This window comes from Choloepus didactylus, chromosome 1 (genome assembly GCF_015220235.1).
Source record: "Choloepus didactylus isolate mChoDid1 chromosome 1, mChoDid1.pri, whole genome shotgun sequence".
Lineage (NCBI taxonomy): Eukaryota > Metazoa > Chordata > Mammalia > Pilosa > Megalonychidae > Choloepus > Choloepus didactylus.
Genome location: NC_051307.1, coordinates 242,708,430 through 242,725,355, shown reverse-complemented (window position 1 = coordinate 242,725,355; position 16,926 = coordinate 242,708,430). Strand labels below are relative to the sequence as shown.

Genomic DNA, 16,926 nt, shown 5'->3' with positions numbered 1-16,926 from the left:
CAGAGTTCTGTTTTCCTTCCTGCCCCTTGCTTCTTGGGTATATGTGTGTGTATGTGTGCACAAGTGACAAATCAGAGCTGGGCCCGGATGCCTACAACAACGAAAACCCCTGCCCTTGTTTTAGGCCAATGTGGCTTAAGGAAGCTTCATCTCTTCTTCTGGATTCCTGGGCAGTGGGCATCAATCAGCCCGTACCTCTGTGCTAATGATTCCCAAATGTGGGGCCATGAGGGCTGTTTTCTCCATTTGGGACCTTAATCTTTGAAATTTCCTGTTCCGTTTTTCAGCTTTAGAGTTGAAGGGCTTTTTCTGTTTAAGCTCTGACAGTAAGATACAGCTGCCTGTGTACTAATTTTTCTACTGTGCCACCCCAGCCCACCTTTCTTCCTGTGGGGTGGCAGCAGGGCATGGAGTGGGGATGAGTAGAGCTGAAACCCAGGCCTGGCTCAGCCACGTCCTAGCTGTGTGACTTCTGGATAAATCAATCAACTTCTGTTTGGATGCCCTGTCCCACTCACAGGCTATCACGGGCAAATGAGGGAGCTGCTTTGAAAATGATAAAGCACTGGACAAAAAAGTACATAAAATAATTTCCTCCACAAATTTTTCAACACTGCCTCCTCACTATCTCCCAGATTCTCCAGATTTGTTCCCGCCGCCATCTTTGCCTCTGTCTAAAACACATTCCTTGCTCCTCTCTGTCTTTCCAACCCACTGGGGGCTCAGATCAAGTTTCATACCTTCTAGAAGCTTTCTCAAACTCCCCATCCACAATGAGCTTTCCTTTCTAAACTCCTTTGGTAGTTTAGTTGCAGTTTAGTTCTGTTTTGTAGTGTTTACTATTTCATGACTGTCCAAAGTAATAATAATAATAAATGATAGTTATTGGGCCAGACAACACCTTGAAAGATTAGTATAATCAACCCCATTTCACAGAAAAGAAACTAAGGCCCCAAATAGTGAAAAGTTCAAGGACACAGCTGGTATAAGTGGCAGAGTCAGGATCGAAAGCTGCTATTCCTTCCCCTAAGCTGAACAATGTCCTCCCTGTGCTGAATGTCCCTGAAGAGTGGGACAGTCTTTGACCCATCAGGGCTGAGCATACAACTAATGGTTAACATCCGGGCTTGCTCAGAGAGGCAGGACCTGAGAGTGGGAGTCACAAGAAATTCAAAAATATACTAACTGAACAAATGTCCTCTGAGATATGGTTTATCCAGCTGTTTTATTCCAAACATGAAATCACTACCCTCCCTGAGAAACCCAACTAGGGCTTGCTGCCCTACTTGGCAGCCCTGAAAACCAGTTCTTGCACAAGATGATGTAAATTTCGAAAGGAAACCAGAAATCCCCGGAGTGGGTCTGATGCTTTCTCCCTCCTCTCTAGGCCAAAACCACAGGATGGCTGGAGGCAGTAGCGACAGATAAACGGCCTTTGTCTTTTCCTAACTCCTGGCAGCCCTGATCTGCTGCGTCAGCAGGATGGCCTTCATGCGCCATGGGGAGACCTTGGCTACTGAATCCGAAGGTCCTGGCAGAGGAAGCACTGGGTCCCCCCACCACTACCCTCTTTGGCTCCTCTTGGCCAGCTAGAGTCAGGGAACAGCAAATAGCATATATTTTTGAGGTCAAGATGGCAATCTTGGGAGAAAAACTTTCAATAAGGAGAGTCTGTTTGGCACGACTGAGAGTTTCTGGTGGAGGTGGTGCTGGCGTACGGGTGGGGAGCAGACGAGAATGGCAAGGAAGGAGCCCTGGAGGGGCTGTATTTGACCTCTGCTCCTGCTGTCACTTCCCCCACCTCACTCCCTTCTTTCTCTTTCTTTTTATCCTCTTCCCTTTTCCTTTTTCTCAGATCTGGGTTCTACTAATATTTACTGGCTAGCTGCTCTGTATCAGGCACTGACAGCAGGGACTTTCACAGTAATTCCTATGGCAATTAGTAGCAAGGGTATTCACAGTTGCGATGAAGAGGCTGACTCCAGCCTTAGACAGAAAGTTACCAGGAGTGGAGGGCAGGGGCAATGGGAGTTACTGCAAAATGAGTATAGGGTTTCCGTCTGGGATTGAGGAAAAGTTCTGGTCATGGATGGTGGTGAAGGTAGCACAACATCATGAAGGTGATTAATCCCACTGAATGGTGTGCTTGGGGACGGGTTGGGATAGGAAGATTTATGTTGTATATATGTTTCCACAATTTAAAAAAAATGAAGAAAGAGAAACTAAAGAGACAATGACAATCTAGCAGGGGAGAAAAGGTTTGAAGGGACATTATTAGGACACAAGGAAAAAATTGGAATGTAGAATGGAAGCTTTATCAATGTTAAATTTCCTGAACTTGGTAACTGCACTTAAGGTGGTTAGATAAGTGAATATCCTTATTCATAAGAAATGTACAAGGAAGTATTATGTGTTTGAGGAATACGATACATGTAACCTGCTCTAAAATGTTCAGAAAAGTAAGACAGACAGACAGATATGATTGATAGAATGATATGGCAATTGTGGTAAAATGTTAAAATTGGTGGATCTGGGTATCTGGGGGTGTAGGGGTTTGCTGGAGTTCTCTGTATGGGGTTTGTGTTATTTTTTCAACTGTCCTGTAAGTTTAAAATTATTTCAAAATAAAAAGTTAAAATAAAATAAAATAAATTTGAAGGCAAAAAAAAAAAATGCTGGAGAAGAACTTTTATTGACATGAAACCATGCTTCTGGTAGCTTGCTGACTGAAAAAGCCTGATAACTAGTTTTTAGTCAATGATTTTTTAAAAAAAAATGGATGGTTCTGCAATAAGTAAATGTTGGGTTAAATAAGAAAATGATGATAAAGGATGTATCTTTCTTTTTTATGTTGACATTCAGGAAAGTAAGTCCAGTAAATCTGTAGTCTCATCTATAGGCTGCAATACTTATATAGATTAACTCAAGCACTTTAATTCCATTTTGTTAAAAATGTTTTTATAAAATTATATACTCCCAATTTTAAGAGTTATTCTCTCTTGAGGATGGGGTTCTGAGGGTTACCATTTCTCCCGGGAGCTTGGTTCTGTTTTTCAGCAGCTCTACAGTGGGCCTGGCTCACCTGTGGGGCAGTGGCCATCAGGTCAGCCCCCCTCGGGCTGTCCAACTCCACGCCCCTGTTTGGGTTCCTGCCCTCCTCCATTTCTTGGCTCCATCTTCCAGCCCCCCAGTTCGGTTCTTGTGTCCTCCTAGGTCGGGAGACTTGCGGAGAGAGTCCCATGCTCCCTCTCAGCTCACAGACCTCAGCCCCCACATTCCACCTTACACAGTCTCTCTCACACACATGCACACACATGCTACCTCACACATTCACACCCACAGACCACACTACGGACACATGGACACACATACACAGTCCACACACCACACCCACGGACCACAGTACAGACAAGTGGACACACACACAAATAGTCCACACACCACACCCACAGACCACACTACAATCATGGACACACACACAGAGTCCACATACCACACCCACAGACCACCTACAATCATGGACACACACACACAGAGTCCACATACCACACCCACAGACCACCTACAATCATGGACACACACCCACAGTCCACACACCACACCCACAGACCACACTACAGACACATGGACACACACATACACAGTCCACACACCACACCCACAGACCACACTACAAACACAGACACACATACGCAATCCACATATAACACCACAGACCACACTACAGACAAATGGACACACACACAGTCCACACACCACACTGTACACTACAGACACACACACACAGCCCATCCACATCTTTCTCTCACTCACACACAACCATATACCACACCACAGACACACATACACAGCCCACCTCTACATTCACACACCATACCCACAGACCACACTAAAGACATACATATACCCTAGCCCACACATTCACAGACATGTTTTCTCTCACACACACAACGATACACATAACTATACACATGCTTGTGTGTACACCTTAGCTCCCTGGCTCACTCCACTCAGCCCCATGCATGGTTATCAGTAAAGCACACTCTGTCTGTACATGACCCTCCCACCTCCTTACTAAGAAAAGGGGCCCAGAAAGAAATGAAGACTCAGTGAGGTTGAATAATTTGTCCAAAGATACACACGTGGCACCAGATGGAACCAGAGCTTCAGGTTTCAAGTCCAGAGGACATTCCCTATTCTCACAGCTGCGCTCTTCTCTCTCCTACTTACCGCCTCACTACCCTCTTCCTAAAACACCAGCGAGGACCCAGCTTTCCTGGTTTCCTCTGCCCGGCCATCAGCACCAGTTACCTGCGGCACCTCCACAGCCGACATGGAGAAGACGTGGAGGCAGAAGATCTTGGAGCCATTGTAGCCAACCACGAAGCCCTGCAGCTTCTGCTGGTGCACGGGGAAGGTGCTGGCTTTGATGTTGAGGTAGCCTCCTCCAGAGAAGCAGAGCATGTCCTCACACTGGGTGTTCCAGGCCACACTGTTGGCATTTGGTTCCTAACGGACAAGGAGGGTGAGGATCCTATGAGAGCCACTCTAGACTTTGGTACCCTTTCCACATGTCATTCAAGTATTCTCTTTAAAGACTGACTTTTGCCAGATTGGTAACAGTGGGACAGAGGAAAAAGGAGGAGAGGGGGATCAGAAAGAAATGGAAAGAGGCACAGCGGTGGCAAGCACCCCTATGCACTTCTGTATTGTGTGAACTTTTGAATAAGCATGGCAAGCACCCCTATGCACTTCTGTATTGTGTGAACTTTTGAATAAGCATGCTTTACTTTTGAAAAACAATTTATTATTACCTCCACAGATTTACTCCTACATAGTAAGTGGAAAAAAATCAGCAAAGTAGGATTCCAGTTTTGTTAAAGAAAAAAAAAATGGCTACATTAAAGGAGTATATTCCAAAGGGTTAACTGATACATTCCTAGGTGAGTGGAACAGGAGTACTTTCCATTTTCTTTGTTTTCTCGTTTGCCTGAATATTTTTGTCATGAACATCTATTTTTTTTATGAGAAAAAGAACAGTAAGTTATTTTTGAAATTAGAAAATAATCTACTGCCTCTGCTTTTACAATTCACACATTATAAAAACACAGTCACTCCGAGAGGCACCCACCCCACCACCACCACCTTCTCTTGAGTTTTCAGCTCTGGAGCCCCAGGGACCAGCAGGCGTTCATACCTTTTTGCCTGGGTTGACGCTTTTACAGTGAGCATGGGTTACTTTCATAATGAGAAAAAACAGATATGGCTGTTTTCATTTGCGGGAGGAAGGGACAGCGGAGAGGGAAAAAGCCAGTAGGCCGAAGAACAACTCAGACGGTTTCCATCTCCTGGCAGGGTCTAAGAACTGCCTCCCTGTCTTGCGACTCAACCGTCCATGAGGCCTCCCACTGCACGTGGTTCTAGGCTCATGCACAGATTCACAGCCAGGGTCCTTTCAGGTAGTTGGGGGCACTGAGGCTGGGGAGAACCCTATTTTGTGCCAGAGGCTGAGGGAGGCACTGTGGTATCTCATTTAGTCCTGCAGCAATTCTGTGGAAGACGCTACTGCTAGTTCCATTTTTGAGACAAAGAAATTGAGGCCCAGATAGGTTTACTAACTTGCTTAAGGTCAGATGGTCGGTCAGTAAGTGACGAAGGCAGTACTCGAGCTCAGGTCTACCTGAAGGCCAAGTCTGTTCTCTTTCCCCTAGAACACTCTACTTCCCCAGTGACACAGGAGTTTATATAGTCAGGAATCACCTCTGGGCTAGTGGTGCTCAGCTAATCCCTTCCATTGACTGAGGCCACTCCTACCCGAGGTACCCCACTACCCTTCTGCTTCTGCTGCCGATGACAAAGAGGAACCCTCATAAGGGGACCTAAAACTGCTCAAAACACTGGGAAACCCTGCAGTGTGTGGAAAAGACAATCAGGAGAGGTTCCAGCTCCGGGAGGAACTTGCTTCAAGCAAACCAGCCCTGAGCAGTTACAAAGCCCTACAGAGGCAGACAGCTGCCCCACGCCCAGCAGAAAGGCTCCCAGGGCCTTTGGGCATTCTCATCTAGTGACACACTTCCTTCAGCCACAGGCCCAGCCCAGCTGATGTTTAAACAATGCCTAGCCCCCCAAAGTTCAAAACACTTCACATTTCTGCTGACTCTTACAACATCCTTGTGAAGTAAACAGAAGGGAGGGTTCCCCTCATCTTTCCCCTTCTTTCAGATAACAAAACTTATCCTGTTTCCTTACTGTGTCTTGGGTCACTCTAGATAAGGACAGGCCCAGTGGATGAGAAGCGGAAAGTGGACTTCTTAAACAGAGTAATCACCATCACGTTAACCCATTTTCTAAGAATTCACAATGTGCCTCACTTGGGTTATCTGGTTTATTGCTTACAGTACCCATGGAAGAAAGGTGTTATTTGCCCATTAAAAGAGGTTGCCCGGGTCCTGCAGGGAGTGGACATTCCACCCATCCCACTCACTAGCACACTGCAGGTTCTCAGCAGGTACTGATTCAGCCCCTGCACCCCTTTGCCCCTCCTAGAGATCCACCAGTGAGCAGAGCCTGACAATCTGCTTCAGTGTCTGCAGAGTGCAGGGAGGGTCTCTAACAAAGGCACCAGGTCCTCCAGCACTCTCTTCGACTTCACCTGGAAAAGCAGCTCCTTGGTGTGAATGTCATATACCAGACACGTGTCATTCTCATCCACCACGGCCAGCTTATTGCGGGAGGCGCTCATGTCCAAGCACCGCACAGCTGTGGCCTGCTTAAGCAGGACGATGGCAAAGAGATTGTCCACGAAGATCTTCAGTATCTGGTGAAATTTCAGAGGAAAAAAAAGTGAGTCGCCATAGCAACAAGACCCTGGCATACTGCCAGGCTGTTGGCATCCCACATGTTCTACCAGAAGAACTCCCACTAACTTCTCCAGAAGCTCCAGGCAGAGAAAAAGACTCATCAGAAGTAGGAAGCAGGTGCCTTATCCTTAGGAGACCAAAACTGGGGTTCATCAGAGGCTGCCAAAATGATGACAAGGCCCCAAGGCACGCCGATGTCACTTCAAAGTCTGCTCAGAGAGGGAATTTGTTAATGATGCTACCAAAACCGCAGGGCTAGGAGACCCCATCCAGCAGGGATCTGTGTCACAAACTAAGCAAGGAAGAGGCTGCTGTACTCCTGACAGGACATCTGGTATTTCCACATCAAAATAAAAATAATGACAACTACCATTTGCTGGCTGTTTTTAACAGTCCTGTGAAATGTGGTATTGTCCTCATTTGTAAAATCTAACACTTGGGGAAGTGAAGTGGCCTTCTCAGGGTCAGGCAGCCAGTGAGTAGCTAAGCCAGGACATGAAATGAACCCAGGCCAACCTGACCCCAGAGCCCATGCTCTCAGCCACCCCGCTGGAAGTGACAGCTCATTGCAAGAAAGCAGGCCCTTCCTTCTATTTGGTGTTGCTACTCTGTGGCTCCTGCTAATCTCACACTCCGTGATTTCCATCCCCAGGAACGACCTGACAAGCCTCAGCCACAAGCCATCTGCTAGACAGCTTGGCTTTCAAGCTAATGCAGTTACATTTTCATTGTCAATTTTCCATGTAGCTCACTTAGAAGTTTTCTTATTTTGAGCAAAGAACACACACACACACAGAAATCTGTTTAATTTTATGTAACCTAGATTTTTCACATCTAATTGACCAAAGAACCCATTTTTCTTATAACATCTAGTAAAGTCTAGGGGACCCGGCATCCTCTGGGATACACGCCAGGAAACGCTGCCTTAATCCGTTCATTTCCCTGATAGGGATCTGACCTACTTTATTGCCTCCCTCTCTAGCCAGCCATTGCGGCTGCACCTCTAACAAATGGTTCCACCTCCTGGGTGACCTTATGCCCGCTCACCCACTCTGCTAAATGCAGCACAGAAGCCCCAGTGCCAGCGCTGCCAGAATGTGGACCTGCTATGACTCTGAGGACCACGACTCCTCTGGCCTGAAGCTGTCCTCATTAACTAAATGTTGTACGGCCCTCCAATGTGCCTATGGAGGGGAGAAGCCTCTTCCTGCCCTGACAACCCATCGCAGGATCCTAACTAGACTGGTAATCTGCATCTGCATCGGATAACCAGCTTGATGGCTGATGCAAAGGAGCAGCACTCACCTGCCCATTCTTCAGGCCCACTAAGAGACCTTCCCTTCCAGGAGGGCCACCAATCACCTTGATGTAACGAATCAGAGACTCCATCTGCCACTCCCGCTCCTTCATGCCACTGAAGGACAGGCACTGCAGCCTTTTCTCCTGGAAAGCAAGCCAAGATCGGCCTGGCCAGTCAATGGAATAAATGTTCCTAGCCCTGCTGAGGAGTCTTCCTGTAACTAAGGGATGAAAAACACCGACATTGTCCATATTCTAACCCCACTGTGTCCCTGTGACTGACATCATTCATCCACCATGGAAAGCTTTCCCAGTGAGCCCCAAAACAGCCTCACATGTCCGATGCAGGCCTTCAGGAAGCCACAGCCAGACCTGTTTGCCACCCCTATCCTGTAACTGGTGGCACCTCTGAACTGCTTAAAGTTCTAGATTTTCAGAGAGATTTTGATTGTAATTTACATTACAAAGATTCCTAAAGGATTTCTTCCATTTTATCACTTCCTATAAGCCTAGGTAAAACCAAATTCACATTTACTTCCAAGAAAGATGCTGGTCTTTCTCTTAAAGTCTTTCCAAACTTCTCCTGGCATACACAGACCCAGATATTTTCTAGGAAGCAAATTCTAAGTTGAGAAATTTTTTTCTGTGAAAAAAAAAAAAAAACTTTAGGAAGTAAAACTTTCTTTACTATTTTTTTCTTTTTTTTTTTTAACTCTTTATTCTTGAAATACCTTCAAATTTACAGGACAGTTACAGAAATAATACAAATCCCATACATAGAAATCCAACATCCCCTATCCACTCCCCACCCCAGATACCCAGATCCACCAATTTTAACTTTTTGCCACATTTGCCATTTCATGCTATTTCTATCTGTCAATCCACTTTCTGAACACTTGAGTATAGGCTGTATATATTGAGTTCCTTGAATACCTAATATTGCCATGTACATTTCTAAGAACAAGGATATTCGCTTATGAAAGTGCAGTTACCAAGCTCAAGAAATCTTCAAATTTAATATTGATATAAAGTTATTCAGTCTATAGTCCAGTTTTTCATATGTCCCAATAATGTCCCTTAGAACCTTTTCTCCTCCCTTTCTAGAACCTATCCAGGATCATATATTGCATTTAATTGTTATTAGCTCTTTAGTGATTGTTTCTTTTTTCTTTTTTAATTATGAGAACATATAAACAACATCAACTTTCCCACCTCAACCACTCCCAGGCGTATCATTCAATGGGATTAATCACATTCACAATATTCCCATATCCTCACCACCCACCTAACATTACTAAAACTTTCCAACCTCCCCAAACAGAACCCTATACCTATTATACATTATCTCCCCATTTCCCCTGGCTCCCACCCCTGGAAACCTATACTTTACTTTCTCTCTCTATGAGCCTGCATATTTCCAAATATTTTCTTTGTAGTTACTATGGGGCTTAAATTTAATATCCTAAATCTATAACAACTTTGTTTGCTTGACACCAACTTACCAACTTCATGAGCATACACAAACTATGTTCCTATACTCCTCTGTCCTCCCAGCTTTATGTAGTTCTTGTCACAAATTACACATTTAAGCATTCTGAGTCCCAAACCACCAATTTATCATTACATTTTATAAATTTGCCTTTTAGATCCTGTAGGAAAAGGGAAGTTACAAACCAAAAATACAATGGTACTAGCATTTATATTTACCCATGTTCTACTCTCCCTAGAGATGAATGGCTTTGATCTATTATCTAGTGTCCTTCCCTTTTCACCTGCAGAACTCCCTTTAGCATCTTTTGTAGGGCCAGTCTAGCGGTGACAAACTCCCTCCGCTTTTGTTTACCTAAAAATGTCTTAATTTGTCCTTCATTTTTGAAAGAGTTTTGCTGGTTATAGAATCCTTGGTGAGCAATTTTTTGCTGTCAACACTTTAAATGAGTCATCATATTGCCTTCTTACCTTCATGATCTGTGATAAGAAATTGGCACTTAATCTTACTGAGGCTCCCTAGTATGTGACATGTTGCTTCTCTCTCATAGCTTTCAGAATTCTCTATCATTGGCATTCAAAGGTTTGATTATAACATGCGGTAGCATGGGTCTATTTGGGTTTGTCCTGTTTGGAACTTGTTGAGTATCTTGTATGTGTACATTTATGTCTTTCATTAGATTGGGGAAGTTTTTAGCCATTATTTCTTTAAATATTCTCTCTGCCCCTTTCTCTCTTCTCCTTCTGGGACTCCTACAATGCATTTATTGGTACACTTGATGATGTCCCCCAGGTTGCTCAGACTATGAGAAATTTAAAGTCCCCGAGAGGGGCTTAACAGCAGATTGGAGCTGGCAGAGAAAGAATCAGTGAACTCGAAAGACAATTGAAATCATTCACTGTGAGCAGCAGAAAGAAAGAATGAAGAAAAGCGAACAGAAATACATGCTCCCAGCATGTATGAAGGTTACTCTGCTCCCTTTGGAACCGAGACCAAGGATCCACACTGGGAGTGTGGGCCAGCTCTGTGCTGATTCAGTGAGGGGTGGTGGGGGCCCAACCAGGGCAACAGGCTACTACCATTTTAAGGAGCCTTTTTCTTGTTTTGGTGCTCTCCTTGTTACTGCAGTCCTTTAACTTTTTTCTGGAAAAAAAGATGCTTCTGCCAGTTCTTCCTGGTTGTTCAAAGTGTCCATGTGGAGACAGAGCCCTGAAGCACCCTACTCCACCATCTTGATTGGGCAGGGCCTCAGGACCAATTTACGAATTTTAAGCTCATGATATAATAAATTTTTAGGTGTAAATATTCCCCCCCCCCACAAAAAAAAAGCTATCTTCATTTTCTTGGAAACAAATTTACATTTTAAATTATTAAAATATATCTAATCTCAGCAAAACAAAATATTCTATAATATAAAAAAAACCCAAAACTCTCTAGCTTATGTTCCATGACTTTCTAGTAGATTCTGATTCATCTAGACGTCAGCAAAATGAAAACAATGAGTTCACCGAGTTCAGTGCTAAGGAAATTGTTTTTAGTGACCAATTTCCAAATCATGAGTTGGGTGCCCTGTTCCCGAGGGAAGCAAGAATCTAATTCGGCCTGACTCCTCCAATGTGCAGTCACCCACCTGGCAGAGGATGATGTGATCTGCACACACCACCAGGAGGTTGCATTCAAACTTTTTGACAATCTTCTCCTTCACCCGGTAATGCATGTCTGACGAGTCATCTGAATATAACTCATAGATGAGGATTTTCTCTGGCAGTTGGATAGCTAATCGATTTTTGTAGATGGCAATTTTCTTGACAAGCTCTTTGCATTTAATCCGAACTGTCAAAGACAAAAAAAAAAAAATCAGGCTCTGGCAAGAGGTTGTTAAGTAAGGTAAAAGGCAGAGAAATTAAAAGCTATCATTTACTTAATGCTTCTGGGAATTAAAGTGAGACACCCTCATCAAAAAATCTTTAAAGAGTGCCTAATATGTACAATCAACTCTGCCAAGCTCTAGGGTTCAAAGTCATATACAATGCAATCTTTGTGGTCCAAAGCTTACAACTGTGTACAGGAAATAAAATTCTCAGTGCTACCATCACTTGATAAATAGATATGTAGACTGCTCTGCCTGGCAGTAATAGCCCCTGACGACCTGGAGGCTGCTTGAATGACTGACCCCACCTCTGGCCACGCCCTGCCACCACCCTCAACAATAGGGAAGTGCATGTAGTTTCTGGTCCATGCTAAGCTCTTATACTCTCACTACAAGACAGGTGGAGAAAATAACCCCAGAAGGGACACTGGGGAGCTGCCCAAGTGGCTACCTGCCCCTAACCCCATTATACCTGGGAACTTTAAAAAGAGATACTCCTGGATGAGAACCAAAGCTTGCCCTCTGAATCTGCAAGACAACCCTCCACCTGGGCCTCTATGCCCAGGCACCCGGCAGCATGCTGTGGCTAGCAATCTGGATATGGACACACTTGAAATAGGTGGATTTCTAGCCCATTTAATCAGCTTGGCTACGTGGGTGGACAGAGGAGGAGACAGAGGTTAAGCTTGGACTGACTGTATTGGGGCTGGAGCCCTGATCTTCTGACCAAAGCCTGTGTTCACCCACTGCCTGTGCTCACTTCTGGGGGCAGGATTTGCCAGGAGGCAAGCGGAGACTGAGGTGAGTGAGAAGCACCCTAGAAGTAGCTCTGACCAGAGCAGACAGAGATCCACGAGGACCTGAGCAGGTCTACCCCCTGGCTCGGACTTGTTATAAGTCATCCTCCTGTAGTCAGGCACTCCTTGGAATTATTTTCAAAATTTTATGAGTTTGTGCATTCTTTTGTGAGAGAGGCTTATTGCTTTCCTTAGGTTCTCAAACAGACCTACAACCTCTTTCCTTTCCACCCCTTAAAAAGGCAAGAACCAGTGGTCTAACATGTTTTCAAAAGTCCAGAGAAAAACATTTACTTGCCCTGTCACCAGTTCTCTCATCTTCCCCTCTTCCCAATGTCTGGTGGGCAGAGGGACCACACCTGCTTTTTACCTTTTTGCTCGGTGATTAGGTGCTGCACGATGACATCAGTCATGCTATCCCTGTAGGCATACCGGTCCTTGTAGAGCCCGTGGACTGTGCTGAAAATCAGCTGGTAGAAGGAAATGGTGCCATCCTGGCAGCCTACCACCTGGAGGGAAAGAGAGTTGTCAATTCCCAGCTCCCTTTGGAGAAACAGTCTAACCTCCCATGTGTCAGGAACAAACATCCATGATCTGACTGTCTAAACATGGATGGTGTTTAGTGCCTCCTCAAGCCATGGCCCAACAGAATAAACTTCTTACCACATAGTTGGAATCGGGTTTCACTTTACATGTCCACACCCAGGAGTTCTGCTCCCCAACAGTCCCAAGCTGTACTCCATCCTTGGTGAAAAGGGATACTTGCTTGTCTGACCCTCCCAGCAAAATGTACTCCCCTTTCGTAAAATAGCTGATGCAGCACGGGTCAAAGTTCAGTAACCGATCTTTCCCAATCTGAGGAAAGAGAACACATACCAAGGGAAAAAAAATCATTTCTGAATCCATAATAATCTCAATACAACTAAGGGCTTTCCCCACCAACTTTAGTGGGGGTTGCTGGGAAGACAGGAGAAAGCCGGCCAATCTTATCTCTTGTGTTAGTCTATCATCAACCCCTGCCCATTCTCCTCAGCTCATCCTGCTCCACACAGCCAAACCCTCGCCTGCTCGAGTCAGCAGTCCTCACAATCCCACTTAACTGCTGTGGAGGGTCTCAGCTCCTCAGCCAATCTAGACAGCCCCAGAGGCCAGAGATGGTCTTTCTCCCGGGGGCTACCTTCCGCCCAAAGCCCTTCAATGGTTCTACCCAGCATGTTTTTGTTATTATTATTTTACAACGTTAAATTTATTCAATTCAAAAGACTGTCCTTTACTCTGAAACTATGCCCATCTTACTTTGTTTTATAACAGCTTTATTGACATATAGTCCACAGGCCAGAAATTCACCCATTTTGAGTGTACAATTCAATGGTATTTGGTACATTCATGGAATTGGCAACCATCACCACAAACAATTTTAGAATATTTTCATTACCCTCAAAAGCAGCCCCATACCCAATGGTTGTTACCATTCCCCCTGACAACCACCAATCTACTTTCTGTCTATAGAGATTGGCATATTCTGGACATTTCATGTAAATTGAATCATAACAATTTGTGACCTTTTGTGTCTAGCTTCTTTCACTTAGCAAAATGCTTTCAAGGTTCATCTGTGTATCAGTACTTCATTCCTTTTTACGGCTAAGTAATATTCCATTGTGTGGATATTTATCCACTCATCAGTTGATGGGCACTTGGGTTGTTTCCACCTTTTGGTTCTTGTGAATAGTGCTGCTATGAACATTCTTGTACAAGTTTTTGTTTGAATATCTGTTTTCAATTCTCTTGTGTGTATACCTAGGAGAATTGGTAGGATGTATGGTAACTCTGTGTTTAACCTTTTGAGGATCTGCCAGACTTTTCCAAAGTGGCTGTAACATTTTATATTTGTACCAGTAGTGTATGATGATTCCAATTTTTCCATCCTAGTAGACGAGAAGTTGTATCTCACTGAAATTTTGATTTGCATTTCCCTGATAGCTAATGAAGCTGAACATCTTTTCATATGTTTATTGGCCATCTGTATCTCATCTTTGGAGAAATATTTATTCAGATCCTTTGCCTATTTTTTAATTGGGTTGGCTTTCTATTATGGTAATTATTATAACAGTTCTTCATATATTCTAGATACAGGTCTCTTATCAGATGTATCATTTGTAAAAATTTTCTCTCATTCTGTGGGTTGTCTTTTCATTTTTTTGATGGTGCCTTCTCAGCTTTTAGGATGAAGGTCAAACTCCTGAGCTCAGTCTCTGTGCCAGTTTGAATGTATTATTTATCCCCTAAAACATCACTATCTTTGATGCAATCTTGTGTGGGCAGATGTATTAGTGTTGATTAGACTGTAATTCTTTGATTGAGTATTTCCCAATTGTAGGTGGTAACTCTGATGAGATAATTTCCATAGAGGTGTGGCCCCACCCATTCAGCATGGGCCTTGATTAGTTTACTAGGGCACTATATAAACTCAGACAGAAGGAGCGAGCTTGTTACATCCAAGAGGACACTTTGAAGAATGCACAGGAGCTGAGAGAGGAGCTGCAGATGAGAGACAGTTTGAAGATGGCCGTTGAAAGCAGACTCTTGCTCTGGAGAAGCTAAGAGAGGACAAACGCCCCAAGAGCAACTGAGAGTGACATTTTGAAGAGGAGCTGAGGCTAAGGAGGAACGTCCTGGGAGAAAGTCATTTTGAAGCCAGAACTTGGAGCACACGCCAGCCATGTGCCTTCTCAGCTAACAGAGGTCTTCCAGATGCCATTGGCCATCCTCCAGTGAAGGTACCTGATTGTTGATGTGTTACCTTGGATACTTAAGATTGTAACTCCATAACCAAATAAACCCCCTTTTATAAAAGCCAATCCATTTCTGCTGTTTTGCATTCCAGCAGCATTAGCAAACCAGAACAGTCCCCAAGGTCCTTCTCTCAGCCAAAACAAACTTCTTGTAGTTCTCCCAGTGGATATGTTTTCAGGCCTCCGTGTCCTCACAGATGCTATTCTTCATACCACCCTCGCCCCAGCCAGGAATGCCTTTTCCCTCCCCTTTTATGCCTGTTTAACTCCTGCTCTGCCTTCAACAATTGACCTAGGTATCATCTCCTCCATGAATCATCCCACCATATCCCTGCCTGTGGCCTGATTCAGACACACCTCCCCTATACTCCCCTGGTTCCCTATGCTTGCCTCTACCATAGCTTACTGCTCTGCAGTCATCAGTTTAATTTTATGTCTTCCCAACTAAAACCCAAGCTCCTTATTGTCACTGGAGTTCTTTGGTGCCCCTGAGGGTACTTCTGTGAATAAACATACTCTTTGTGATTACCCATTATTAAACTAATATTCATTTGATTACAGAAGTAACTCTAGAAACCTGGTTTCAATTTACAAATATTTTTCTATTTATAAATCTAGTAAAAATGAACAATCAATTTTAAAGGGGTCTTTGACTAATGTGTAATGAAATCAATTTTGAACACACTATAATATTCCCAAAACATTCACCCTCATTTACAACTTAGTTAACTCCCTTAAACTAATTTAAACTGCAATTATAAGTTTAACATATTCAATTTTCTTTTCTAAGAATTTCAAATGCCTAACAAACAAAGCTTGCCCTAGTATTTACACAAAGCTAGTAAATCTAATGAAGTAAATTACAAAATATTATGAGTCATGGCATGGAATGTTTGCAGCTTCTGGTTGTGGCTCCTATTGGACCAACCCTCCCGCAGGTAAGAACTATAAACTCTGGACCAAATAGAAACAACAACTGCCTGAAGGCACTAGAGAGCAACCAAAAGCAGACAGAAACTGGAGATGTACATGTGAAAAAGGAATGGCACTAGGTGAGCTTTCCACTTTTAAGAAATGGCTTTTTTTGCCTGAGGGTAGACCCCATCAACACCATGCTGGGTAGTATAGAATGTGGGGTGACCACAGCTGCTGGAGAGTGAGGGGGGAAATACCAGAAAACAGACAGATACAAAGGGGGAGCCAAAATTGTGCATATGAACTCTGCTGCATATATAGAGATGCTTGAACTACACATGTGTGGCAGATGCCAACAGCCTAGCTGAGGCTAAAAGAATTGAACATTTTTGCTGCTGCTCACCACAGGAAAGATGGAGTTTTAATTTTGAGTCCCGCAAAGTTAACAGCCTTCTAAAACAAACAAACAAACACAATCATCTTCAGAGAAATGTGACAGAAACCAGAGTCTCTACAAGGTATCATTCACAATGTCCAGGATAAAATCCAAAATTCCAACCAGCAGAAAATGTGACATACATACAAGAGAAAAGATAATCAATGGAGACCAATCCCAAGATGACTCAGATGTTGAAATTATTAGATATGAATTTTAAAACAGCTATTACCTGTGAACAATTGTTGCACACTTTGGATGATTGTACGGTATGTGAATATTTTTCAGTAAACTTGCATTTAAAAAAAACAGCTATTACGTCTATGCTCAAGGATATAAACAAAAATATGCTTTCATGAATGAATGAATAGGAACATTCAGCAGAAAAACAGAAACCATAAAATTCTAGAACTGAAAAATACAATAACTAAAATTTAAAATTCACAGGATGGACTTAACAGCAATATT

At 43.7% G+C, this 16,926-nt stretch overlaps 1 protein-coding gene across 7 annotated transcripts in view; it reads right to left on the bottom strand.

Annotated features, from left to right (window-relative positions):
* The window catches only part of IFT122 (intraflagellar transport 122), a 104,366-nt gene that overhangs the window by 40,703 nt on the left and 46,737 nt on the right, over positions 1-16,926 (bottom strand). For all 7 annotated transcript variants that reach the window (XR_005211574.1, XR_005211575.1, XM_037802468.1 and 4 more), the window contains 6 exons: positions 12,979-13,170; positions 12,686-12,824; positions 11,279-11,481; positions 8,166-8,303; positions 6,653-6,817; positions 4,312-4,509 (listed from right to left, as the gene is read on the bottom strand). Coding sequence is in view for 5 of the 7 variants with exons in the window: in XM_037802468.1 (XP_037658396.1) it covers positions 4,312-4,509; positions 6,653-6,817; positions 8,166-8,303; positions 11,279-11,481; positions 12,686-12,824; positions 12,979-13,170 (1,035 nt within the window). In the remaining 2 variants the exon portion in view is untranslated. The remainder of the gene's footprint in view (positions 1-4,311; positions 4,510-6,652; positions 6,818-8,165; positions 8,304-11,278; positions 11,482-12,685; positions 12,825-12,978; positions 13,171-16,926) is intronic.